The sequence below is a fragment of the Taudactylus pleione genome, unplaced genomic scaffold, assembly GCF_031769625.1.
Source record: "Taudactylus pleione unplaced genomic scaffold, aTauple2 ptg000253l, whole genome shotgun sequence".
NCBI classification, from domain to species: domain Eukaryota; kingdom Metazoa; phylum Chordata; class Amphibia; order Anura; family Myobatrachidae; genus Taudactylus; species Taudactylus pleione.
In genome coordinates this window covers 6,331,709-6,359,114 of record NW_028284655.1, presented here as the reverse complement: position 1 = coordinate 6,359,114, position 27,406 = coordinate 6,331,709, and the positions used below count along the sequence as shown (strand labels likewise).

Below are 27,406 nucleotides of genomic sequence, written 5' to 3'. Positions count from 1 at the left end.
CTTTAATAAGTGCCAAAAGACGCCAACGTTTTAGGATCAAGGTGGACCCTTTCCTCAAGGCTGGCACGCAAATAAGTTAATACAAACATTAAGACAGATATTGTAACGGTCTTACCTTAAATAGCATCCTTCCTTGGCGCTGGAGCGGGCCAGGGCGGACGGGGAATCTCACGCGGCGCCCGAGTCCCCCTCCAATGACGTCACTCCCGCGTACATCAGCTGCTGGGCAACCGATGCACCTCTCCGGAGACGCGTCTCCCCGGCCCACTGCCAGCTGTCAACGAAAGAAAGTCACAGTTAGACAAATATAAAGCTCCACTGTGGGCAAACACAAGGGAATAAATAAAATTACAACTCAAAGTGAACCCACATGGACTGTCAAGGCTTAAAGACTCAGTAGATGGTTATATGTACTAAATTGACTCCTAATGTTGCTATGTCTAAAAACAATTCTGTGTGTCCACTTTTGGATGCTATTTAAGGTAAGACTGTTACAATATCTGTCTTAATGTTTGTATTAACTGATTTGCATGCCAGCCTTGAGGAAAGGGTCCACCGCGATCCTGAAACGTTGGCGTCTTTTGGCACTTATTAAAGTTTTGCATGGGATTAGTCCTGGAGTGCCGCTGTCTTTCTGCTACTTATATATATATATATATATATATATATATATATATATATATATATATATATATATATATATATATAATGCTTCCACATTCTAAACTCACTCCCACCTTGCCAGTGACTATCTAATCTCTAGTCCCCACTCTTCACTGACAGGGATGATGATAGGGTTGCTGCTATTTCCTATGTGGCTAAAGGACCTCTGTGACGTGTCCACCACGTGACCGAACCATGATGATAGCCTAAACAACCCCAAAAACCATCGATCTCACGAGGTTGCACCTCAACCTCTCCCCTTCACGCGAGATCACACTTTACAGGATCACATGGTCGCCCGCCACAGTCCCCGCCCACCAGAATCGTGTACGTCACAAGACGCTGAGGGTGAGCTTGGTCTATTAGAACGGCAGATGGCAGCACGCTGTTGGGGGTAAGTGCCTTCTGTTTGTACCCATACCAGCGGGGTAAGTGCCCCCATGATACAGTAAGTGACCTGTCGCGGCTTTAATGCGCCCCCTTGGCTGCTATATGTTGCAGTGCATGGTGTGTCTGCCACTGGCTGGTAGGGATTAGTGTTATTTGGGGGGATTACATAGTTGGCACCAGGGCACACACCGATGGGGCCCACAGGCAGTGTGACAGTGTCATTGCTGGTTACATAATGTGCCTGGCCCATCCTGTCTGCTGCTCTTATGCATTTTCAGCAATTGTGTTATTTAAATATTTAATAAACCCCCTAATGCCCTTGGTGTGATTACAGAGCGGTTTATCTATGTATCCTTTATTTTCCTGTACATTGTGTAGCTGTCTAACTAATCTTACTCAATTAATTTGATGTAATATACTTTGTTTTCTTTATATCAGGTTTGTAGACTTGAATAACTTCAGAACAGAGTGGATATAGATATATATCCCTAACCCTGTGCGGGTTACTTTCATCCATTCCTTTTGATGGCATAGACCTTTGGTCATTGTTGTGTAAAAAAAAAAAAAAAAGTACTAAGATAAACATCAGGGTAAAGGTTCAGAATACGGGGCGTACATAACATACGTAAACTCATAATATAACATCTATCTGTATACCTGTACCCCCTGTCCTGAACTTTAGCCAAACCTCATTTTAAATCACAGAAACACAAAGAGGCACATTGGTTGTTTGGGTAGTATTTTATTTTCTTTTTTCCGGGGTGGGAGGGAGGGGGGGGGTTGGTTTGCATTTTAGGATTAGTTGTCTATTGGGGGGGGGGGGGGGGAGAAAACCTCAGTAAAAACTAAAAAAAAAAAGGCTAATTTGAAGTTCTTTATCATGTATTTTACACTGAAGAACAATGGGCCTGATTCAGAGTTATACGCTAATGCTGCTGCTGCTGCAAATGTCACAGTCGCCAAAGACGCAGCAGATCATTCGATAGTTGCAGTACTGAGTAAGCCTATGGCCCCGCAGAATGGCTGTAGTCGCAGGGTGTGACACGCCTGCGTTCTTTGCCACCATTCCCTGTTACCTTTCCCTGACTGTCAATCACATTGCAAATAAATAATTGCTGCGAGCGACTACAGTAATGTACCTTGACACATGCGCAGTGCGACTTATACCCTTTCTACATTAAATGGATAACCCAGGTTATTGCTGGGGCAGCCTGGGTCATTGTTTTTTGTTTTTTTTAAAGGGCTGACCCTGCACCGCGCTACACTACAGTGAAGACGCTCAAAATAAACTACAGCTCCCAGCAGCCCTTTCGACCCCGCAGTAAGGGCTGCTGGGAGCTGTAGTTTATTTTAAGATTATTCACTGTAGTGCAGAGTGGTGCTGGAAACCAGCGCCAGTAACACTGCCTGCTGTGCGAGTCTCCAGGCCAGGACATGTGCCTGTCACTGGTGTGGCTGAGCCAGGATGCTCTACTTGGCCACGTAACCACCCTATAGGTGAAACCGGCCCTGTCTCAGCTGTTAAGTGTTTCCCCAGGTGTCCTCCCTGTTTTAGGTCGGCACATACCAGCCATGTTTAAGAGTCCAAGATTTGTTGCACTATTGATCCTGGCATTACACTATTGGTCAAACTGGAGCCATAACCTCCTGGCCAGACATTTTCATAGTTCCCACACTTTGGCCCTCTGCTAAAAAGTGGAGATGCTTTGGTTCTCGATCACAATGGAGGGTGGAATCTGATAGGGGCTGCTCAGTAGACGTGCTACCTGCCTCTCCGCGAACCTTTACTGGAATTGGCTTATGCAGGTCTGAAAAATGATTTTCCACATAATGCAATAATGTCTTCAACACTGCTTGCCCCAGTTTACCCCCATTGATGGTTTTCTAAACCTCCTACCTACAGTGACCTGAAGATTCCTAGACACTAATATACTGGAGAAAATATGTACAGCCCATTTAATTGGTTTACAGCACTTTTTCAGGGACGGGATCCGGTCTATAGATCTACAATAAAAAGGTTGACAATGTTTAGAAATACACCAGATGTTAGACAGTCAATAGGTAGACAGGGACAAAAGGTCGACACACTAAAGAATGCTGACAGGTACAATTAGTCGACACAAAATGGTTGACACAAAATGGTCGACATATATATATTTTGTTAGTGTTAGGCACTTACCAGAGGGTTAGGTTTAGGCATTAGAAGGAACTGTTATGGTCAGGCACTTACCCCGACTGTTGGGGTTAGGCACCAAGGGAAGAGTTAGGGTTAGGGTGAAGATTAGGGTTAGAAAACAACAATAGCAAAAATAAGTGTCAACCTTTTGACCCTGTCGATCATTTTTACCTGTCAACCTTCTTACATGGCCTTTAGTGTGTCGACCTTTGTCCCTGTCGACCTATTGACTTTCTAACATCTGGGGCCAAATGTAATAGGGTGAGTGTTTAGAAAATGTGATAGTGTAGCAGTAAAACTCACACTACTACATTGAACGAGTTGTATTTTCAAAACGGGAAACACCTGGATGAGAGTTTAAATCTTAAGAGTTTTTGAGTCTGAAAAACATGCAAGTTTGCATGTTCTGTAACTTTATTACATTGGCTGAGTTTAAATATGTGAGAGTTTTCCTCTCACATTTTCTGAACTCTCACCCTATTACATTTGGCCCCTGGACATTGTCGACCTTTTTACTGTAGATCTTTCAATCCACACCCTTCAGGGACAATGTACTACTCAAACTTTAACATTACAAATGCATGTCATGGAGGTAAAGTCTCCTGTTACTGACAAATCCTGGATGCACCTAACCTATACTGAAAATTCTCATCACCTTGTCCCACTACTCTAAAGGACCTCTGTGGAACTTGTAGGGAGATGAGCACCTGTTGGCACATACTTGCACCTAGATAATAGGACATCATGGATGTCAGAATAGGCTGTCATACTCCCTCCCCTATCATACTTCCTGTCATACTCCAAAGTTTTGATAGAAAAACTGTATTTTTATACATGGGTGCCTCCCCAGCCATTGCCTTCACAGCACATCACTGATTCTCACTACCTTGTTTCGTCCCAATATGTATATAATGTGTATCACTTTATTTCACCTTTTTAGATATCCCTGCTGACTTCCTGACTCAAACAGCGGCCCTCTGGTGTTATCAGCATGCTGTTGCTCCATAAAACCACCTGCTAAGGTGGGTCTTTGTCATCTACAGTAATAACCCCCTTCTCTACTTCCAAGGAAATATCACTATCATTCCAAGCATTCACCTTTCTTCCTAATCCTATTACAGACTCACAGTAAGACCTGATCTACACTTTCACATAAGTGAATTTGTGCGACATGATGATGTGCCTTTGCGCAAAACTAATGCGCTTCGCATGTACACATTATACATCCATATTTAAAGTTGCATGTACCTTTTTAAACGACAACGTTATCGTTCAGTCGTTCACTATATCAGCCAGTCTGTATGCAAAAGCGATGAATGATAACGACCAACGATGCGTGCTGCCGCAGGACGTTGGTCCTTGTCGTTCATCGCCTGAACATGCAGGCCAATCTGACGATATTGCCAGGTTGTTGCATGCTCGGGCAACATTGAGCCGGGGACACACTAAACGATGTTGTCTAGTGTGTATGCCCCTTTACATTTGCAGCCACTTACCCATGGAGTGGAGGATCTGGAAGTGACATGCATATAATGGTTGTGAGTTTTGGGGTTGATGATTGTTACATCTGTTCTGATAAGGATAGGTGCATGCAATTCACAATGTAGACTGGAAGCACAAATGTGCTTTTATGTTACCAGGACATCTTTATGTTCAACTCTATATCAGGTTCTTAGTGTGACAGCTTATGTGTGATTGGTCGAGTTAGGCCTATTCCTTCTGTTGTAGAATAAGCAGAAGTACAACGGTAGCAGAGAATGCTCAGGGCCCGGGAGTACGGATGATGGGTTACAGTTTGACGGAACCTTTTAATATAGACGGCTCCTATTTAGGTGGCTGTGTTATTTTAGCATGTGTATGGAATTATATATGAAGCCTTAATTAACTAGTCAGTTCATTCTGAAAAGTGGAGGAGCAATGCAGTAAGTGATGATCATCATTTATACATAAGAATATAATTACTTGTCCCAAATTTACTTTTTTGTTTTTTACTTTTGTACTTTCTGTGATGCAATTCCATTTACATAAAATCATTTCAGCAGATGTTAAGCTGCAACTTGATTGAATAGCACCTGACAGGATTTATCTTTGTTTGAAAAATTGTACAAGTTTACAGTGTATTATTCCTGCGTGTTATGGGTGGATACAATGCAGCCGCTCCTCTAGGCAACAGATCTAGGCCTGCAAAGAAGACTTGTCCTTAAGACATAGTGCTAAGTACAAATCTCTGATTATAGAAGATTTGTGACCAGATCTGAAGACTGTACTTCATACATGATCAACCGAAGAGCTTGAGCTATCCAGCTAAAAAAAAAATGGGCCCACCCTGAACCATATTATGTTGTTAGCCTGCTGTCCATGACAAAAAGTTTTCAATCCAAGCATGTGCCCTACCAGTGTAATGCTAGCCAGATAAGGTGCAATTTTACAGTGTTTATAAAACAATTTGCCAGATATTCAGTGTTTGTGGCTTCAAATAGATCCAAATTAATTGATTGAATTATTCTCAAGCATGCTGGTACAGGTTGAGTTTCCCATATCCAAATATTCCAAAATACAGAATTTTTTTTTTAGCATGACTGAGATAGTGAAACATTTGCTTTTTGATGGCTCAATGCACACAAACTTTGTTTAAGGCACAAAATTATAAAAAATATTGTGTAAAATGACCTTCAGGCTTTGTGTATAAGGTTTATATGAAACATAATTACCTTCAGGCTGTATGTATAAGGTGTATATAAAGCATAAATGCATTCTGTTTAGATTTGGGTCCCATTCCTAGGATATTTCATTATGGTATGCAAATATTCCAAAATACGGAATATTTCGACATCCAAAATACCCCTGGTCCCAAGCATTTTGGATATGGGAGCCTCAACCTGTATAGTCAATCAGAAGTCAGCACTATTGGCCTGAACACACAGTCGTCTTTTTGTTGCATTAACAGTGGTCAAGATGCTGGTCTTGTGTCCTGAACAGCCAGACCACGTCCAGTGTTACTTTCTACATATGTGACCAAATAGCAAATTTTACTGTATTATTGCACTGGAGAGGCAGTATCAGTTTAACGGGCTTGTTTGAAAAAAAAAAAAAAAAAAAAAATTGGATACTGCAAACTATAATCAATGTGAGACCCGACCGGCGTTTACGGCCTAATCGGGGAATTGTCGGATTGCCCAGCTCTTGAGTTAAGGAGCTTCTATAAACTGAGTAGAGAAGAGAACAGACTACACTAATGTCAAATTTGTGCAATCGGAAAAATGGTGAAGGAATTTAAGAATGTTCAGTATACACACAGACTTGTCCTGACAAGAATACAATGTAAACTAGTTTGTTTCTTTTATTTCTTGTGACATTGTATATTTCTAACTAAACTTAACTTAGATAATCGATAAATACAAATTTCCAGTTTAATGTTTTGACTTTTGATTTAATTGTCATGATACTCTGGAGCGATTTGTGTATTTCTGATCAAGAAATTCTAATCAGAGTGGGCAATTGTAGTGGTTTTCCACCTTCCTGTTGGAGGGCACCCAATTGTCCTCTCCTTGTTATTTGTGAGGTTAGCAAACACTAAGGTTATGGGACTTTGCCGAAAATGTAATCTGGGTATTGATTGATCAAAACTATATTTCATTCTTTACAGAATGGAACCATTCAGGGAGCGAGCATGTGGTCTCTCCCTTGCAAGTACCCGTATTGTTACATACTAACAGGCAATGCCCTGGTTTGGGGAAACGGGGGTGGTAGTGCAGTACCTCTTTAGCTTGGAGGGATAACATTTTTTTTCTTCACTAGAATTCAACCCATTTGTGTCTGAAGACCAGATGAGATGCTTATATGTAAAAAGGTCACCAAATTCGTAATATAGTTCCCATCTTTGTGTAATTAAAGTTTGTTTAACTTGTAGATAAGTTACCTCGGGTACATAAAGGCTTTCAAGGTACCAACTTCCATAGTGATCAACTAGAGCCACCATGAAGACCAAGCAGCTTTCTCAAGAAGTGCGGGATACAGTTGTAGAGCTGCATAAAGCAGGAGAAGGCTATAAAAAAATTTCAAAAGCAATGACTATCCCTGTCAGCACAGTGTGCTCTATTATTAAGAAGTGGAAGACTCATCATACCACCAAGACTCTGCCCAGATCAGGGCGCCCTCCCAAGCTCTGCAGCCAAGCACGCAGAAAACTGGTAGAGGATGTCACTCTGCAGCCACTGCTGACCCTGAAAGATCTCCAGAATTCTGTGTCTAAGATGGGCGTCCAAGTCCACACATCAACAATAAGCCGTTCCCTACAGAAATCCCTGGTTTGTGATTTTAATGTACGTCAGGATTATATATATTTTTTTTATAAAGTTCTCGGCATCTTTAACTCTAAATCATGGGCTTGTACATGGCCACTTGCAGCTCTCACTAAATAGTGTACATTGTTTTATCTTTATGGTTTTCTCCTTTTGGTTTTCGTCCATGTATTTATTTCACGAAGGAGCCGTCATTTATCTTGCTCAGGAAGTACACATCTGTTTTACTCTGCTTCCGTTCATAAGCGCATGCTGTGATGTGCTCACTGTAGGCTGCTTCCATCTTGAACCTCTCCTGAGTGATTGCACACGAGACAGGGTAGCTGTGAAATTCAACCCCGGAAAGAGCAATGCACAGTATCATAGAAGTCAAGTTTGAATACAGAAAATGCAATTTTGCAGGTGCCCTCTGTGGAGAAAGAAAGCACAGAGGAACAACTTTTTTTTTTTCCTTCCAATTACATATGTATTGTAAATGGTATTGCATAAAAAAAATAATATACCTCTGGTAACAGGTTTCTATAATGATTCTACCAAATAGCTCAACTTCCCCTCTTTAACTGATGTTGTTCTTATGGAGATCCTTTGATGTCTTCATTATCAGACAACCAACTCATGCAAGTGCTGTTTACAAGAGAGACGCCCGAGGTGGAAAACACTCCTGAGTGGAAAATTAAAATGTTCCCAGATAGGAGGTTTGTGAGTGACTGCTGCACATCATTGGATAGCGGCAGTACACGTCCAGTCAGTGTCACTTTCCTGACGATTATGGTTTGATTTCCTCAAAATGTGCAGAAGTTCTAGAACTGAACGACTTGATTGATTCTGCCATTTTTGACAGACCTAATATCATTGATGTATAATGTGCTGCCCTCTATTTTTATTCACCCCAGTTATGGGTTGGTAACCGTTTAACAATTGTGTTTTCAATATAATTTGTCTCCATTTTGCCCTTATATTAGCAGCTCTGTCCATGTACAGTATCCAGCTGGTCTGAGAAAGCAATGTTACATTAATACTCCCAGATAGAGCAGAATTGTCTTACCTATACCTAGTTTCTAGTGACCTCAGCATCACTGTCTTTTCTACAGTATTTCATGCTCAGCGTATCTTTCCAGCACTATACAAATCTGTGTAACGTGATAGGAAGGACCCCACAGGTGTTGGTGCTCTGCATGGACTAGTGACTTGTTACAGATGATTTATTGTCACATTAGGTGGACATCATCTGTACACAATGTACTGTCCATCTATGGGAAAGTAAATATGACCTATTAGTGGGGGAAAGCACTAGACTAGCCAGTGGGGATGTGTCAGAAAACTGGCTGCTGAAAACAGGGGATTATGTAGTGTTCATTCTAGCACCCTGCACATGTCAGAACACGTGCAGTTCCTCTTTCCTGCCTGGAGTGTCGCTTTCTGCTCTGGTGCTCCTTACACACTCAGCTGATGCAACAAACTGTGCTAGAAACACCAAAACAGAGAGCGACACCCTAGGCAGGGAAGAGGAACTGAACAGGTTGTAACAGGTGCAGGGTGCTAGAATGATAATAATAATTATGGATCTCTCATTTTCTAGAATCAGAAGGAAACTCGCTGCCGACAGCTGCTGGGTGGAAAAGAGCTTGGTGTACTTTTGTCTGCAGAAATATAGCTTGCTCCTTTTTGGTTTAGTCGACTCCATGACAGACTTCTTATGGGATCAGTTATATTTATAAAAAGTGTAAAATGCAATCCACACATGCAAAGAAATCAAACCATAGATGTCCATAAATTAAGTTGTGAAATGACACAGGGAAAAAGTATTGAACACATGAAGAAAGGGAGGTGCAAAAGGGCATGGAAAGCCAATACACCAGCTGAAATCTATCAGTAAATAGAAAGCAATCCTGCCCCTTGTCAGTGCAAATTAATATAAGCTGGTTGAGTCCCAACTGATGGCCTATATAAAGGTGTCTCATTACCAAGGTGTCGCACAAAAAACATCTATGACCTGTAAAAGCAAAGAGCTCTCAAAACCTTCACAACTTAATTGTTGCAAAACATACTGATGGCATTGGTTACTGAAGGATTTCTAAACTTCTGGATTATGGCCCCAACAGTGCTTACTGGAACATTCAGAAGTGGAAAGCACATCATTTCACCATAAACTGGCCACGACCAGGTGCTCCTCGCAAGATTTCTGACAGAAGAGTGAAAATAATTATCAGAAGAATTGTCCAAGAGCCATGTACCACTTGTGGAGAGCTTCAGTAAGACCTGTAATTAGCAGGTACAATTGTTTCAAAGAAAACCATAAGTAATGCACTCAACCGCCATGGCCTGTATGCATACTCACCACGCAAGACTCCAGATGCTGAAGAAAAAGCATGTTGAAGCTCGTGTAACGTTTCCTGCACAACATTTGGATAAGCCTGTGAACTACTGGGAAAATATAGTCTGGTCAGATAATGACCAAAATTTAACTCTTTGGATGCCATAATGCACACCATGTTTGGAGTAGAAATGGCACTGCACATCACCCCAAAAACACTATACCAACAGTGAAGTTTGGAGGTGGGAACATCATGGTGTGGGGCTGTTTTTCAGCATAGAGTACTGGTATACTTCATATGACTGAAGGAAGGATAAATGGAAAAATGTATCGAGACATTCTTGATAAAAATCTGCTGCCATCTACCACGATGCTGAAGATGAAACGAGGGTGGACATTTCAGCAAGACAATGATCCCAAACACACAGCCAAGGATGCTCTCAATTGGTTTCAGAGAAAAAAAAGAAATCTGCTAGAATGGCCCAGCCAATCTCCTTACTTGAATCCAATTGAAAATTTATGGAAAGAACTAAAGATCAGAGTTCATAGAAGAGGCCACGGAACCTTTCAAAATTTGAAGACTGTTTGTGTGGAAGAATGGGTCAAAATCACCCCCGAGCAATGCATGCGACTAGTTTCCTCATACAGGAGGCGTCTTGAAGCTGTCATTACCAACAAAGGCTTTTGTATGAAGTATTAAATACATTTCAGTAAGCGTGTTCAATACTTTTTCCCTGTGTTATTTCACATTATTACACATAAATTAAGTTATGTCCTCTATGGTTTGATTTTATTTGCATGTGTGGATTGCATGAGTTGTTGCTGACGGGATGTAGTTAAATGACCGGCGGTCGCCATGCCGCCGGTAAAAAATCCCGCCGGCTAATGCCCAACAGGGGGTTTAGGTTGAAGGAAGAGGGGGGTTAGGATTAGGCACCCCTAAGGGAGGGTTAGGGGGGGACAGGGGAGGGAGGTAATTTTAACCACATGTCAGCAACAAAATGGTATTGGAATGCCGCCGGTTCAAATACAGACTGCGGATGCCCGACAGGATGAAGATCCCGACTGGAGCAGATTACTATTACCTGCCTCAGTCGGGATCTTCATCCAGTCGGTCATCCGCAGTCAGTATTTGAACCAGTGGCATTCCAATACCATTCTGTTGCTGACATTTGGTGAAAATGTAATTACAATAGCCCCATTACAAATATATTTACTGAGGAAAATGTTGATATGTTCAATACTTATTTTGCCCGCTGTATATGTCCATAAGCATGCACTCACGAACTGATGCACTTTTCAGGGTGCTCAATAACTGTCACCCATCTTTTGGTGTGTGACTTAATCATAGGAAGAAAAGAAAAAAAGCCCTCACTTTAGAAAAAAACCCACCATTAATTTAATATGAAATGATCAAAGTACATTACACTGGTCATGTGCGATACTTATCTAAAAACAACTCGTTTTTTAAATGTCACCATAATCTGGTCTGGTATGGTCGACATTTCAGTCACAGATGTGACCATTATCACACGGCCATCATCACATCATGATAAATACCGGTTTGGATCATGATGTGATGATGGTTGTATCTGGTGCTGAGGGGTCTTGATAATGGTCATATCTGTGACCGAAATGTCGACCATACCGGACCAGATTATGGTGACATTTACAGACTAGCTGCTTTTTAGATAAGTATCGCACATGACCAGTGTAATGTACTTTGTTAATTTTATATTAAATCAATGGTGGATATTTTTTTAAAGTGAGTTTTTGTTTTTTTTTTCCCGTGTGTGTGTGTGTGTGTGTGTGTGTATAATGTATTATATATAATTAGTACTGTGCAAAAGTTTTAGACAGGTGTGGAAAAATGCTGCAAATTAAGAATGCTTTCAAATATAGGCGTGTTTAATAGTTGTGTTTTTTGTTTGTTTTTTTAAATCAATTAACAAAATGCAAAGTGAATAAACAGAAGAGAAATCTAAAAATAGAATAGTGGGCTCCACTGATGGGATATGCAATATACTTATAGTTCTTTATGTCCGTATTTCATTCTTTAATTATAAGAGTCTTCTTTATATGTCATTCCAAACATTCTCTCCGTACATATGAAAACAGAAGAAACAAAATAGCTGATAGTGTATAGACAATATATCTTCATAATATACTACATTATTATATGGGGTCTAAATGATCAAATCCGAAAAATAATGGGATATGTGCCAATCTATTCGTATCAGGACACCCACGTGTAAAACCTTATGGTAGGATGCTCACATCATCAATATTCACCACACATATAATGGTATCTTTAAACTTCTTATTCCTTTGTGTTCAAATGGATTCCTATCTTTATCCTTACACACCACGTGAAATTCGTACTTTTATGATGTGCTTACATGTATGCTTACACATTAATTGCAGTGGTTCCTCATATAGCAGTTTCTTTAGTAGTAATCCCTTTAAACCTCAGTTGCTAGATTGATACAAAACTTCTTAGTAATAGACGTTTAATTATAAATCCAGAAAAGAAAAACATGTTACTTCTTGTATGGATATGTAAAAGAATGTTTTAAGAATAAAATTCCTTTTTCTTTTCTGGATTCATACTAAAGAAATTGCTATATGAGGGATCCATTGCAATTAATGTGTAAGCATACATGTAAGCACATCATAGAAGTACGAATTTCACGTGGTGTGTAAGGATAAAGATAGGAATCCATTTGAACACCAAGGAATAAGAAGTTTAAAGATACCATTATATGTGTGGTGAATATTGATGATGTAAGCAACATTGTGAGCATCCTACCATAAGCTTTTACACGTGGGTGTCCTGATACGAATAGATTGGCACATATCCCATTATTTTTCGGATTTGATCATTTAGACCCCATATAATAATGTAGTATATTATGAAGATATATTGTCCATACACTATCAGCTATTTTGTTTCTTCTGTTTTCATATGTACGGAGAGAATGTTTGGAATGACATATAAAGAAGAATCTTATAATTGAAGAAAGAAATACAGACCTAAAGGACTATAAGTATTTTGCATATTCCATCAGTGGAACACACTATTCTATTTTTTGTATTTCATTGTGACTTATTTAGGTATTGATAAGACCTGTTTTGAATAGTAGCTGTTCCTCTTCTGCGCAAGGGGGTATTATCTGCATTTGTATAGAAGAGAAATCTAAATCAAATCAATTTTTAGTGTGACCACCCTTTGTTTTCTAAACGGCATCAATTCTTCTAGGTACACTTGCACAAAGTCAGGAATTTAGTAGGATTATAGTCAGGTGTATGATTAAACCACAGGTTCTCAAACTCTGTCCTCAGGACTCCACACGGTGCATGTTTTCCAGGTCTCACAGAATTACAGGTGAAATAATTAGCTCCATCTGTGAATCTTTTAAAATGTGTCAGTGAGTAATGATTACACCTGTGCACCTGCCAGGAGACCTGCAAAACGTGACCTGTGTGGGGTCCTGAGGACCGAATTTGAGAACCTCTGGCTTAACCAATCCTACCAGACAGGTGATAGTGATCATCATTTTCATATGTAGGTTGAAACCCAGTCATTAACTGAAACAGAAACAGCTGTGTAGGAGGCTTAAACTGGGTAAGGAACAGCCAAACTCTGCTACACAGGTGAGGTTGTGGAAGACATAGTCGTCACTGGTCAGTCACAATGCCATATACTGCCGATCGTTTCGGATCCATCTGCTCCTTTATCCAGGCACAAAAACCAGATCACGGCTTGTTCGCAGGGTAAAAATGTTAGCGCATTTTCTCACATCAACAACCTGTGCAGCATATACCTAGCTGTTGATGTGAGAAGATGCTGTAACATTTTTGTATTTTTCCTGAATTTATAATTCCTAATTATGGAGCGTACACACGGTCAGATTTGTCAGACTTGTCAGATTTGTCAGATGAACGACTGAACGATTAAACGATTTAAACGATTTGGACGATTTGACCAAAGTTTTGAACGATTTTTGACTGCATTAAAATGAATGGAATCGTCCAAGTCTGACTGCAAACCCATCAGATGTCAGATATCGTTATCTCACAAACGGGAACGCGCATCGTTGATCGTCCATCGTTCAGGCATGTCAGATATGAACGATTTTCCATCAGATATGAACGACTGAACGATTTTTAAATCGTTATCGTCCATATCTGAAGAAAAAATCTGATCGTGTGTATGCACCATTAGACTGTATTTTGCCAAGTAAGGAAAATGACATCTAATTTAAAATAAGATTCTATGTTATGATATGGGATCTTTAAGAGTGTCTTTCATATGAATATCACATTTTATATTTTCTAAAACTGTAAGGACTGTGATGAGAATAGACACTCATGATGCCGGTTATGAAGAAGAAGCAGAAAATGAGCTGTGTGCACTGAAAATGGCAGCTCCCATTAGAATACATGAATTCTTGTTTCAGTAACTACGCACCATCCGTGTAGATTTGGCTGTAATTCCAGCCTGTGAACATAAATCTAAATTGGTTGTCCATGTTCTTTTCCTAGCCAAAACTTTTATCGGTTGTTATCTAATCTCCTCCAATTGTTGTAATTTTTCCCATCTAGCTCCACCTAAGGTCATATTTACCAGCTGATCCCATCTCATCATACCTTTGTTGGGAGGGGACAAAGTCTAAAGTAGTATTTTAGATAGAGGGAACGGCATATACTGTGGCTTCTGTGTGAATGTAAGTGCTGTTTCAGTTTAGATTTCTATTTGTTTATTATTGCTACAGGAGATGGCTTCACAAGGAAAACCAGAGGCGTCTCCATCCTCCATATCCTCAATCACCAATGACACGATGGAGGCCCCAATGACCTATGAAGCAGTGATTCCTCACTGGTTCTACCACAAGATACAGGATGACAGAGGGTCCTGGAATCCCTTCAGCAGGGAGGATTCTGACAAACTGGAGGCTGCATTCTGCTCTGGTACAGTATGTGAGAGAACCTCAGACTATACATACATTGGTGAACACAATAAGGATTGGCTGTACAAATGGTCAGGGAGGGCATAGTGGATTTGTATAATACAGGAAGCATGCATTTTTATGTTGCATGATAATTAAGACAATTGATAGAACCAGAGAAGTCTAGCGTGTTCACAAATTAATACAACAACATGGAAGTAATTGGATTTATGTATCACAGATCTAATCTTGTTAGTATTAATGTTAAAGAGCTCATTAATCCTATAATCTAGGATTTGAGCCTTTCATAGTTGGTTATATAAAGGTTGCAGTGTGGAGACCTCTTTGGCCCCTGTATGTTTTGAACTGTTCCTCAGGACTCATCAATGGCTATTCACCTAGGGCCATATTGTTTGAGTGAGACAATTGTTGCTCTTTTTAATTATTTTTGCTTGTTTTTTTTCCCCCTTAATTTTTTATTTTTTTGTTAATTATTATTAGTATTTTGCTTGACAATGTGGTTGTTTTTTTTGTTTTGTTTTGTTTTTTTAACACTCCTCTTTGTTCTCGTTATCAGGACATAATCCAAACAGTATTGTAATCCCAGTTTGTGGGGGGCGATATGATGTGTACCTGGGCAGTCGCAGAATGTTGTCTGTGTACTGGGACGAGGAGGACTCCGAAGTGCAGAGATGCACCTGGTTCTTCAAAGGGGATAAGGACAATAAATATGTTCCATATGCAGAAAATTTCAGTGAGATACTAGAGGTAATTTTCCAACCCCATCTTAAAACATGATGTACTAATCTGTACAGTAAATCTGTCTCTTATAGGAATAAGAGCCTAAATTGTTCCTAATCATAGGCGTGTATTATAACTATTTATTATGCAGTATTTTTAAAGTGCACATAAAATAGAAGTGCACAGATCTCATAAATCTGGACAAAGCATAAACAAGATATGTAAATTCACAATCTCTTCTCTACAAGCAACTGCTGTCTGCTAAACCTGGACATTACTCACTGGACTCTGTTTGCTCACTCTAAGAACTTAACACTTTACTTGCTAATATTTGGGCTGGCTCTCTGATTTCACAAATATTTTACAGCATAATGTGCTGTATCTGTGCCAATTTCAGTTTATCTCTACCTTAATTATTTGCCAAGCCTGTCATCTGTCTTCTAACACAGTTTACTTTAATAATCCATTTCTTCCCCGCTAAATATCAATTTTTCCTTCCCTCAATTATAACCTTTTATCAGTAGACAAATACACCTTCTTCCACTGTACTTTTACTTGATTCTCTGCAAATCTCCTGCACTTTCTCTTACATATATACTCTATGCCTACATCTGGATTTCCTCCACAAACTCTTCCCAACCACACCATGACCATGCTTTCATCCAATTCCTCCTCCACTCAGTGTATACCTGATCCACTGCTTTGCCCGCTTCTTCCACCTTTATCATTTCCTCCTTATCTCCTCCACCTCCTCCTTCCTTTATCTCCCCTCCTCTGTCTGCCTGCCTTCCTCTCCTCTCCCATTACTCCACATTTGTTCTCTTCTACCCCACCTGGGTCCTACTACCCCACCGCTAATCCTTCCTCCAAGCCTCCTCTCCACGCCTTGCCACCCCACCTCCACCCACATCTCATGAAACTCCCTCCCTGCCCTCCACCTCCAGGTTCCCTTCCCAACACTGGTGCCCGCACAATCTCTCCACTACATTCGTCTCGGTCACCCAAATGAATCTCACCTTCTCGTCACAGCAACCCTGATATTCTCATTCACATCTCTCTCATAAACACTGTTCCTCTATCTTGTGCCCTCTGGAATGCCAGATCAGTCTGTAATAAACTGGTTCCCACCCATGACCTTTTCATTTCCAAAAACTTGCATCTCCTAACCATTACTGAAACCTGGATTTCACCCTCTGACACCACTTCCCCCTGCAGCTCTCTCCTCTGGGGGCCTCACCTTCTCTCACACCCCTCGCCCTGGGGGTCGCCATGGTGGTGGTGTGGGGGTCCTTCGATCCCCAGGTTACTCCTACCCTCTGAACCATCCCTTACATTCTCTACATTTGAGGTTCATGCTATACGCCTCTTCCAACCAGTACACCTGCGAGTAGCTGTCATTTACCGTCCCCCTGGCCCTCCCTCTAAGTTCCTTGACAACTTTGCTTCGTGGCTCCCTCACTTTCTCTCCTCTGACCTCCCCTCCATTATCCTTGGTGACTTCAATATTCCAATTGATATCCCCGCAGAATACTCTGCCTCCAAACTCCTTACCCTCACATCTTCATTTGGTCTCTCACAATGGACCTTCTCACCCTCACATGTGAGTAGGAACTCACTTGATTTAGTCTTCACTCACCGCTGTAATATTTCTAATTATTTCAACTATCTCTCTCTCCCTCCCTCCTCTCCTCTACCTCCGAAGGCCACCATCACTAAGCGTAACATTGAGGCTATCAGTGCCGTTTCTTTATCTTCCCTGCTTGATTCGCTTCTCTCCCCTATCCTCTCTCTCTCCTGCCCTGAACAAGCTGCTTCCCTATACAATGCCTCCCTTACTTCTGCTCTGGACTCTGTTGCACCGGAAATCACTACTCACCTTCGCAGATCCACACTACAACCCTGGCATTCCAAATGCACCAGATATCTGCAAATGTGTTCAAGAACCGCTGAGCGACAGTGGAGAAGATCACGCTCTAAGGCAGATTTTCTCCAATTCAAATTTATGCTCTCATCCTACAGTGTTGCCCTATCCCTATCTAAACAGTCCTATTTCAAGAACCTCATTTCCTCCCAGTCCTCAAATCCCCAGCGTCTCTTCACCACCTTCAACTCCCTCCTCTGTCCACCACCTCCCCACTGCCACTGACTTTGCTACCTACTTTACATCCAAAATCGATTCCATACGTCAGGACATCACATCCCACCAGTCCCCCTGCTCTACACCTCCTTCTTTCCCTGATCACCCATCTCCATCTATTTCACCGACTCTGACAGCCTTCTCCCCTGTATCTAGAGAGGAAGTCATGGCTCTCATCCGGTCCTCCCCCCTTTCTACCTCCCCCTTTGACCCTATCCCTTCACGTCTCCTCCGCTACCTCTCTCCCTGTGCCTGTTCCCATCTTGCCCATCTGCTCAATCTCTCCCTCTCATCTGGCACTGTCCCTTCTGCATTCAAACATGCGATAGTCTCCCCCATTCTTAAAAAACCTACCCTTGATCCCAACACTCTCTCCAATTACCGTCCCATCTCTCTCTCCTCCCTTTTGCCTCCAAGCTCCTTGAGCGTGTTGTTTACAAACGCCTTACCACCTTTCTTTCCTCCCACTCCCTACTTGACCCTTTTCAGTCTGGCTTCCGTTCTCTCCACTCCACTGAAACTGCCCTCACAAAAGTCAGCAATGGCCTCCTTGCTGCCAAATCCAAGGGCCATTACTCTTTGCTTATTCTCCTTGACCTCTCTGCTGCCTTCGACACTGACCACCCTCTCCTACTGTAAATCCTTCACTCCCTTGGTTTACATGACACTGCTCTCTCCTGGCTGTCGTCCTACCTCTCAGACCGGTCCTTCTCTGTCTCTTCTCATGACTCCTCTTCCCCACCACAGCCTCTTACAGTAGGTGTTCCCCAAGGTTCCGTTCTTGGACCTCTACTATTCTCCCTCTATACGTCCTCTCTGGGTGACCTCATCAGCTCTTTTGACCTCCAATATCATCTATATGCTGATGTTACTCAGATCTACCTTTCCTCCCCTGACCTCTCCCCCTCTCTCCTCACTCGTATCTCCAACTGTGTCTCTGCTATTTCTTCCTGGATGTCCCAGCGATTTCTTAAACTTAATATGTCTAATACTGAGCTGATCATTTTTCCACCCTCCAACATAACCTTCCCACTATTTCTTTAACAATTGATGGCACAACTATCTCTTCTAGCCCCAAAGTGCGCTGTCTTGGAGTTATCCTGGACTCCTCCCTCTCCTACAAACCACATATCCAGAGCCTCTCACAGTCCTGTTGCTTCCATCTCAAAAATATTTCCAAAATTAGACCCTTTCTCACCCAGGATGCCACCAGAACCCTCATACACTCACTGGTCATATCCAGAATGAACTACTGTAACCTTCTCCTATGTGGCCTCCCCAACTCCCATCTCTCTCCTCTCCAGTCTGTCCTCAATGCTGCTGCTCGACTCCTCTTCCTCTCCAAACGCTCTACATCTGCCTCCCCTCTCCTACAAGCCCTCCACTGGCTACCCTTCCCTTTTAGAACCCAATTCAAGGTTCTCACACTTGCTTACAAAGCCCTCACCCATTCCTCTCCCATTTACATCTCTGACCTCATCTCCCTCCACTCTCCTGGCCACCCCCTTCGCTCAACTAATGCACGCCGCCTCTCATGCCAACTGATTACTTCCTCCCACTCCCGCCTCCAAGATTTTGCCCGTGCTGCTCCCGACCTTTGGAACTCTTTCCCTCTCCCTATCAGACTCTCCTCCTCTTTACAATCCTTCAAACGGCTCTCAAGACCCACTACTTCATCAAAGCCTTCCAGCTTCCATCCTAACTTGCTGCAACATGCTCCTTCCTCCGTTTACCCCATCTGTGTCACACATGTTTGTCTGCCCCTCCCCTTTAGAATGTAAGCTCTTACGAGCAGGGCCCTCTAACCTCGTGTGCTTCTCCTTACTTTACTTTCATCTACTTCTTACTCCACACTAGGACACCTAACACCTATATGAACTGTTGCACTTACTTATAATAGTCTCTGCTTGGACAGAAGAACTTGGTATATGCCAAACCCAGGATTTGTTTCAGATGAATGTAAACTCTGATCTTTGTCCACATGAGCAAGTTACAGTATCTCCTAGAATAAAGAAAATCGGTAGTTTTATTATTTTGTCCACTTCTAATTAATTCTAAAATGAAAGCTAGGTTATGTGGTTGCAGTTCTGTACAGTTCTCATCCGTTTCTTGTAAAAGATAACACCACATTGACCGTCATCCATGTGCCAACTTGTAATTCGCACCCAATGGGCTTATGAAACCGTTTCCTGAACTGGGTTCAACAATGTTTAACATTGCTGAGGTCATGCTTTCCCTATCTACTGTATGTAAAGTCTGTATGTTCTCCCTGTGTTCATGTGTGTATACTCCAGGTGTTCTGGTTTCATTCAAGTTGCTGACTAAAATGTACCTTAGTAATTTTTGTGTGCTAGGGGATTTAGACTGCATTGGGGCAAATACTTATGTGAATGACACATTTTTAAAATGTTACTCTAAATTGAGCTATGGACAGTTTGTTGAAGGGCCCAATGATCTGGCCTTGGCTAAATCCTTGGCTCAGTCTGTTTCTGAACAAGCGCTCTTGCTCTGGCCATCCCCTGGTTGTAGATGAAGAGAACTGTCCATCCACCTCTTTTGATGAAACTTCAGTGACTCCTATGCAGCTGATTATGATATTCCTGGGCTCATCTGGTCTTTTATTGCCATCCCTAGACGATCTGTTCGGGCACAGTAGCAAGACTTGCAGCAAGCTAGTTAAGCAAAGTTTTTTTTTCTTCTTTAGGGAGGACCTTGTCCTACTAAAGTTCCAACACCATTGGAACTGGGCCAGTGAGTGTTACTTGTGGACAGCTTCCCACCAGTGTTTCTTTACTAAGGGGTTATAGCACCTAAAAAACAAATATAAGGTAACCTATGTATATATCAGGCGTAAAGTGAACACAATTAAAATATGGTTAATTAACAGCTGTAATGCAGCTCCCACTTAAACTGCTGGGAACACTTTTATATAGCTATACAGTACAAGGGAGAATAAAACAAACTTTGTTTAATAGAACATGAAAAAAAATCACTAATAGATAATAAAACAATAAAAGTAATAGAAACAATGTCTATAGACAATGCCACTGATTGGTCTCAAGCTTCCGGTATAGAATTGACACTTAGGCCCGTATTCAATGTTTCGCACCCTTGATACTTTTTCGCCTACATCGCGTGTTTTGGGTGCGGAAACTTTTCACGCACGCGCCCCCGCGTTTCCCCGTATTCAATATGAAAGTACGCAAAAACGGCACCCGGCGATACTTGAACAGGCGGAAAGTTCTCTCCAAAATGGGGTAATCAGTCTTTCACCCCCCAAAAGAAACACTGACATCGGGGATCACTATGTTTTTAAATGGTCTCAATAGACGCTGTTTTGCGTATTTGCATAAATGGTGAAGAATATCATTTTGTTTTATTTTCTGGAGAAAATAACTAGTCCCTGCAAATTTTGGGTGCCTGAAAATGGGGGGTAGCATATTTTTAAGTTTCTAAAGTATCGTTTAAAACTACGTAAATAATCCACTTGCCACAAACGCCTGCAATCAAAAAAACACATAGGGCATACTTGGGGACCCTCCTGGAGTCTATTTCGCTATTTTTCAACTTTGTCCCCCAACTTTTATTTTCCGCCCCCAAAATTAAAGTAATTTTTGGGGTGTTGAGTTTTTTTTTTTTTTTCTTTTTTAGAATTTTTTTACGCAGTTTACCTTTTGGGGGGGAGTGTCTTCAGGCTGCACGGGGGTTCCCACAACGTTGTACCCTAAAACCCCACTTCTGCACTTTTTTCCACCTGCCATTCATAAGTGAAACTTTTTTGCCTATTACATTGCATTGACTTTCCGCCTAGGCGGAAAGTCTTTCAAATTGAATACGGCGATACTTTTCCGCCTGGCGAAATGACGTCATCGGCGAAACTTTTTCGCCGATCTCCGCTTTTCGCTCCAAATTGAATACTGGCCTTAGTGAGATGTTCCAATTAGTATTATATTGTAGCAAAAGTGCCAAATAGTTCACGTGCTCACTCTCCAAGGACTTAAGGGGCCTATCCATTAGCAGATAAATTGAACGATATATCGTTCAATTTATCTGCTATGGATACGCCCTGAACGATGACAGATGCGCACTCCCGCGGCCGATAAATTGAATCTTTCATCTCTCCAACATGTTGGTCAATTATCGCATATCGCTGCCAGATATTAGAAATATCTGGTAGTTTATATGCGGTAAACAACGAAAGATGCGCTGCAAAGAAAAAAAAAACACTCCCTGAATGATGTCATGCGACATCGTTTGTCGTTTGCCAAAATCCGTCATGTACATGATGGATATCGTTCAGCACAGCCACCGGAATTTTCAAGAGAGAACTTTTGTCTTTCATCGCTCAGAAAAACATCTGCTAATGAATAGGCCCTTTTAGTCTTACCACCAGTGTTGATACCCAGCAATGTTTATCACAAAAAAGCTGAAAGGGAGAATGGCCTCTGTGTATTACACGCCCCGGATTTTGACAAATTGTCCCCGCCTGAATACAATGTTCTGTAGTAGCGGTCCTGGAAGAAACACATCCACTGTCAGCTCTTTATGCATTTCTCCGTTATGTATATCCAACGGTTTCATCAGAAGAAACTGTTGGATATACATAACGGAGAAATGCATTACGATCTGTTTTGACATTAATACCGGCTGCTGGACATTTAACTTGGGATTGGTGAGATACCTCGGACGCTGAACTGTGCATGTCTGCTCACAGCTTGAGCTGAGTCTCCCTCCACATTACATTAGGCCGTGGATCTGTTTCTACCAGGACCGCTGCTACATTGTATTCAGGTGGGAACAATTTGTCAACATTGGTGGTGAGATTAAGGCTGGGTACACACGTAAAGATTTTCTATCCAACCAGTTGATTGGTTGGAATGAAAATCTGGTAACGTATGGGAGTGACTGATGATCAGCAATTTGCTCCTAAATGCCCAAAATCAGATGAAAACGGTCGTCAGACAAGTTTGAACAAATTGTTTAGATCAAACATTTAACAAACAAAAGTTTTTGTCCATTTTCCGGGAGCAAATTGCTGATTGTCATTTGCTCTCATACCTTACCAGATTTTCATTCCAACTAATCAACTAGTTGGATGGTTGGTCAGAAAATCTTTACGTGTGTGCAACTTAAGTCCTTGGAGAGTGAGCACGCAAACTATTTGGCACTTTTACCACAATATAATACCAATTGGAACATCTCATTATCTAAAGCTGAGCATCCACTATACAATTTTCTGTCAGATATTTGTCCAATCTGGCTGGTTGGAATGAAAACCTGGTAATGTATGGGAGCAAATGAGTGTCAATCATATGCTTTTAAACACTGAAAAAAGGACAAAAAATTGGTTAAATATGTGTGTTTTAACCAATTTGTCTGAACAACCATTTTTGGCTATTTTCCAGTGTTTGTGAGCAAATGGACGATTGTCATGTGCTCCCATACATTACCAGGTTTTCATTCCAACCAGCGAGTTTGGACAGATATCTGACAGAAAATTGTATAGTGGATGGCCCAGCTTAAGTGTTAGAATTATATCGGAAACTTGAGACCAATCAATGGCATTTCTTCTTCGGTGTCCATAGGGTCCACAGAAATTACCTTGGGGTATATAGCTGGAGTGATCCAGACACCAAACAGTTAACAAGCTTCAGCTTTCAGGATGCCCTGGGTCCTCCTCCACATATACCCCGCCCATGTCTACAGGCAGTTAGTTTTTTGCTGTTTGGTGCAGGAGGCACCATGCGGACAGTGGGACTGCGATAACAGGCCCAAACAAGTTATTTTATTTTTTTTCCCGAGTAGCGGCGCGTGCTAATGGAGGGGAGAACCTGAAGCAGCTAAGCGTCCAGATAGACGCCTGTGTTGCCGCTCTGTCTTCCCACGCCGGGCCGCAACTCTGGTGTGGGTGCTGACGCTTTCGGCAGGCTTAACCAGCCCAGGCCTGCAACCGGGAACATCAGGAATGCAGGTAAGGGGTTCCCCGCGGCCACTGACGCGGGGAATCATTTGGCAGTCCGTGTCTCTGGCGGTGGAGACTCGCTGGAGGACGTTTTTAGCGCAGAGCCATGTGTAAACTGTCTCCGGCACTAGACCACCGGGATATGAGGGATCCTGACAGCCAGGGGCTTGATGGCGGCGGCCATGTCAGTGTGCCAGGTGGATCCATACAGCTTAGGGGAGGCACGCTTTCCCCTGGCAGCCTCTCCCCCGACCTGGATACTGGTCCAGCTGTAAAACTTCCTGCGTCCTGGTTGCTCCTCCCAGCCTCCTTCTATATGAGTCGGCCAGAGACCACTCTCATGTGCTCTCGGTGGCTAGGTTCTCAGGAGGTTGGGTCAGTCTCCCTGTATGCCTCTCTCTATGGGGATCAGGTCATACAGAGCTCAATATACTACCGGGGCTATATGGTGGTTGTTAAGAGCTTGGTGCATGTAGTTATAGTGAAACATTGTAACATTTGTACTTAGACTTTGCATAACATTAGAGACATTGTTAAAAAAAGCTGAAAGACAGGTGACTGCTGCCCCTGTGCTGGTGTCAGTCAAACCTACCAACTTCAGTGCAAAATCTCTCTTGGGCTTTCCTTTTCCCAGATCATGCACCTGTATACCTCTGTTTTGGTGGTCAGGTTATACAGAGCTCAATATCCTACTAATAGTTGGTGCTTTTTGTAGTTGATGTAAGAGCCTAGGGCAGATTAAGTTTTGCTGTGTTATACTGCCTTTATTTTTCTGGGAAAACTGTCAGTTATTTCACATTTACTGGATAGTTGTGAAGGTTGGCACATTACATTGTTGCCTTTGTATTACTAAATCTGGGCATACACGGCCAGATAAAATGTCTGTCAGACCGACAAGCATTTTATCTGGCAGCCTGCTAGCCGCAGATGTCCGCGTCATACACTGAGATTTCTCAGTGTATTAGCCCGATATCTGCGCTCCACCCCCGGGGGAGGAGACATATGGTTGGGCATACACAGCCCCATGCGGCCGACAGATTACCTCTTAAATTTCGCATCGGACGGGCATGCTGGACAATGCGGCATGCCCGACCAAGCAATATTTAACCCTCGGTCGCCCGCACACAAGCTACAATTATCGGGGCGATCCTCCCGATATCCGCGGATCGCCCCGATAATTGTAGCGTGTATGGCCAGCATTAGGGAAGTGCTCCATTGAACCCCCAGCTGCAGGCTGTAGTGGTTAAATTGTAATTCACATGTATTTGTGAATACTGGGCTGCCCATCCCCCTCATGAGGGAAGCTCCGCTGCAGTGGCTCTGAGTATAGGCCCCCATATAACAGCAATCTGAAAACCACAATTTGAAGATAGATTGCTAGATTGGGAAATCTAGAGATCGGGCAATCTGCGCCCATACATTATGGGCCCCATCTGTAATGGATTGCCGCGATGCTGCAATGCAGGATCGCAGAAGTCCAACATGATGGATTTCGGCGATTTGACGATCGCGATCAAAAAATGATCACATTTGTCAAATCGCAGACATTTTGTATGTCAAATGTCTGCGATCCGGCGACAGTTCGCAGAACATCGATGGTGGGCGATCAGAAATTTCGATCGCAGCCCTGCATTGCGGCGATCCGTCGCAGATGTACGGGCATTTTTTACAGATCTTTTTCAGTGATTTGCAGATCGATTGCAGCAAACACAGATCTGCCAATCTTGAAAGGCCAATCATTTTACTAGTAAAGGTCTGCAAATCTGCTGATCATGTCCATACACTAGCAATCTACAGCCCCAAACAATCTGTGAAATCCAACATGTTGGACAATCTGATTTAACAATTCCAATCACTTCTTGGTTGCAATCTGTGATCTGTGTTTGCTGAAAATTATCTGCAAATCACTGAAACAGATCTGTAGTGCATGGGCGCAGATTGCTAGATTGGGAAATCCTAAAATCGGGCAACAAATCTTCAAATTGTTCAATTGTGGTTTTCAGATTGCTGATGTATGGGGGCCTTTACACTGGAATCCTACCAACTTTGGTTGCTGGTGATTCAGTGCCTGTTTTGCAGATATGTTTTATATTCAGGTAGATCCTACTAGACTGATGTGTCTAGAAAGTTGAGGTTAATGCCCTTTTGCAAATATAGTTATATTTGCATGTAGACCTTGGCAAACAGGTGTTTAGGCAAGGATTTTTAGGTGACTTATGCTACTGTTGAAAAAGTTTTACTATTTTGTTCCTAACCACCCAAACTGCGGCGTAAGGAGTTAGAGTACGTCACATTTATTTTTTTTCTGTGAAGATGGTCACTTGGCATTGTTAACCCTACACGTATTCTAGGTTACTTGCAAATATTTTCTGAAGGTTTGGTCAGTCTCTCTGTATACCTCTCCTTGGATGGCCAGTGTATACAGAGCTCGTTTTCGTACCTGGCATGGTGTGCTGTTTGTAGTTGACTAAGAGCTTATGTATATATGTGTGTATGTATATGTATGTGTGTGTGTGTGTGTGTGTGTGTATATGTGGGCATTATATGTGACTTGTGTAATTTTGCTGGGTGTTATATTGCCTTTATTCCTGAATAACTGTCAGTTATAACTATCACTGCTGTTTCTCCTCATAAGCCCTCTGCTACTGGTGTGTGGGTTATTTCTACTTCAGGGTCCATAGGGGGTCCACAGGGTTGACCTTGGGGTATAGGTTGGGAACCAAATCCGGGCACCACGCAGTTAAAGCTTTTAGCTCCCAGGATGCACTTGGGTCCACTCTCCCTATAACCCCGCCCCCCAGCCAGAGGCACCTCAGTTTAAGTTGGTGCCCGGCCGGAGTCGGGTCACCGTTACTGCAGGGGGGCTGCTTAGCAGCCCCTAAGCTTAAAATTTATTTTAAAAGAGTTTTATTTTATTATTTTTTACTACTCTTCAGAGCGGCAGCATCAGACTGTCCAATGGACGTCTGAGCTGCCACTCCTACACCCCGCCGGCACTGCGACGCCAGTACAGATCTGGGGTTCGCAGCGGGACCCCAGAGTCTGTATTAGCCGGGCTCTGGAGGAATCCCTGGGCTGCTGCCGGATCGACGGGGACAGGTAAGTCACGTGGTCACCGCTTGCGGTGACCCGCGTGTACATGCAGCCTTATGCCTCCGGTCTCTGGGGACAGACCGGAGGCGCTAGCGGTGGCGGCGGGCTCCCCTCCATGGAGGCATACCCCGCGTGTCCACAGCCCACCAGGGATTATAGCGGGAGCCGGCATCCCGGGGGGTTAATTGCTAGCCAGGGGAGGAAGCCTTCCCTGTCTAGCGGCTCCTCCCCTCAGCTCAGCGCGCCTTTCAATACTACAGTCTGGCGTCGCTGAGCTGCTTCCTCCGCGGGCCACGCTTCTTCTGAGGTCTCCAGTGGCCATTTTCTCTCTGTGGTGCTGCAGAACTCCTAGGATGACAGTGAGCCCAGTCCCCCTGCGTACCTGGCCATTGTGGGTGAGTGTACACAGCGCTATAGCCTGCTTTGGGCAGTTGAATGTAGCGACATTGTGCAGTATATTATATGTCATGCAAATGTATGTATATATATTTTTCTGCATTGTATGTGACTTATGCTAGTGCTGACTGTCTGCTTTTTCTCTCACCTGTCAGTGTATATCTATCCCTTTTCTTTATCTGCCCTAATACAGGTGTACCTGGGGTGGTTCTGAGACCTCACATATATATACTTGTTAATATCTGTGAGGTTTGTCACATACTGTTGCGTGCTGCACGTTGCCA

The 27,406-nt window shown here is 42.6% G+C and overlaps 1 protein-coding gene across 5 annotated transcripts in view; it reads left to right on the top strand.

The window, feature by feature from the left end:
- The first annotated feature begins 928 nt into the window (after window positions 1-928).
- DDHD2 (DDHD domain containing 2) overlaps window positions 929-27,406 on the top strand; it is a 107,198-nt gene continuing 80,720 nt past the window's right edge. Inside the window, exons 1-5 of one of the 5 annotated variants that reach the window (XM_088480400.1) lie at window positions 929-1,057; window positions 4,170-4,251; window positions 7,140-7,536; window positions 14,620-14,815; window positions 15,371-15,561. In XM_088480400.1, the coding sequence (XP_088336526.1) occupies window positions 7,207-7,536; window positions 14,620-14,815; window positions 15,371-15,561 (717 nt within the window). In that variant the 5' untranslated portion in view covers window positions 929-1,057; window positions 4,170-4,251; window positions 7,140-7,206. The other 4 variants (XM_088480398.1, XM_088480399.1, XM_088480401.1 and 1 more) reach the window with 4 other exon arrangements.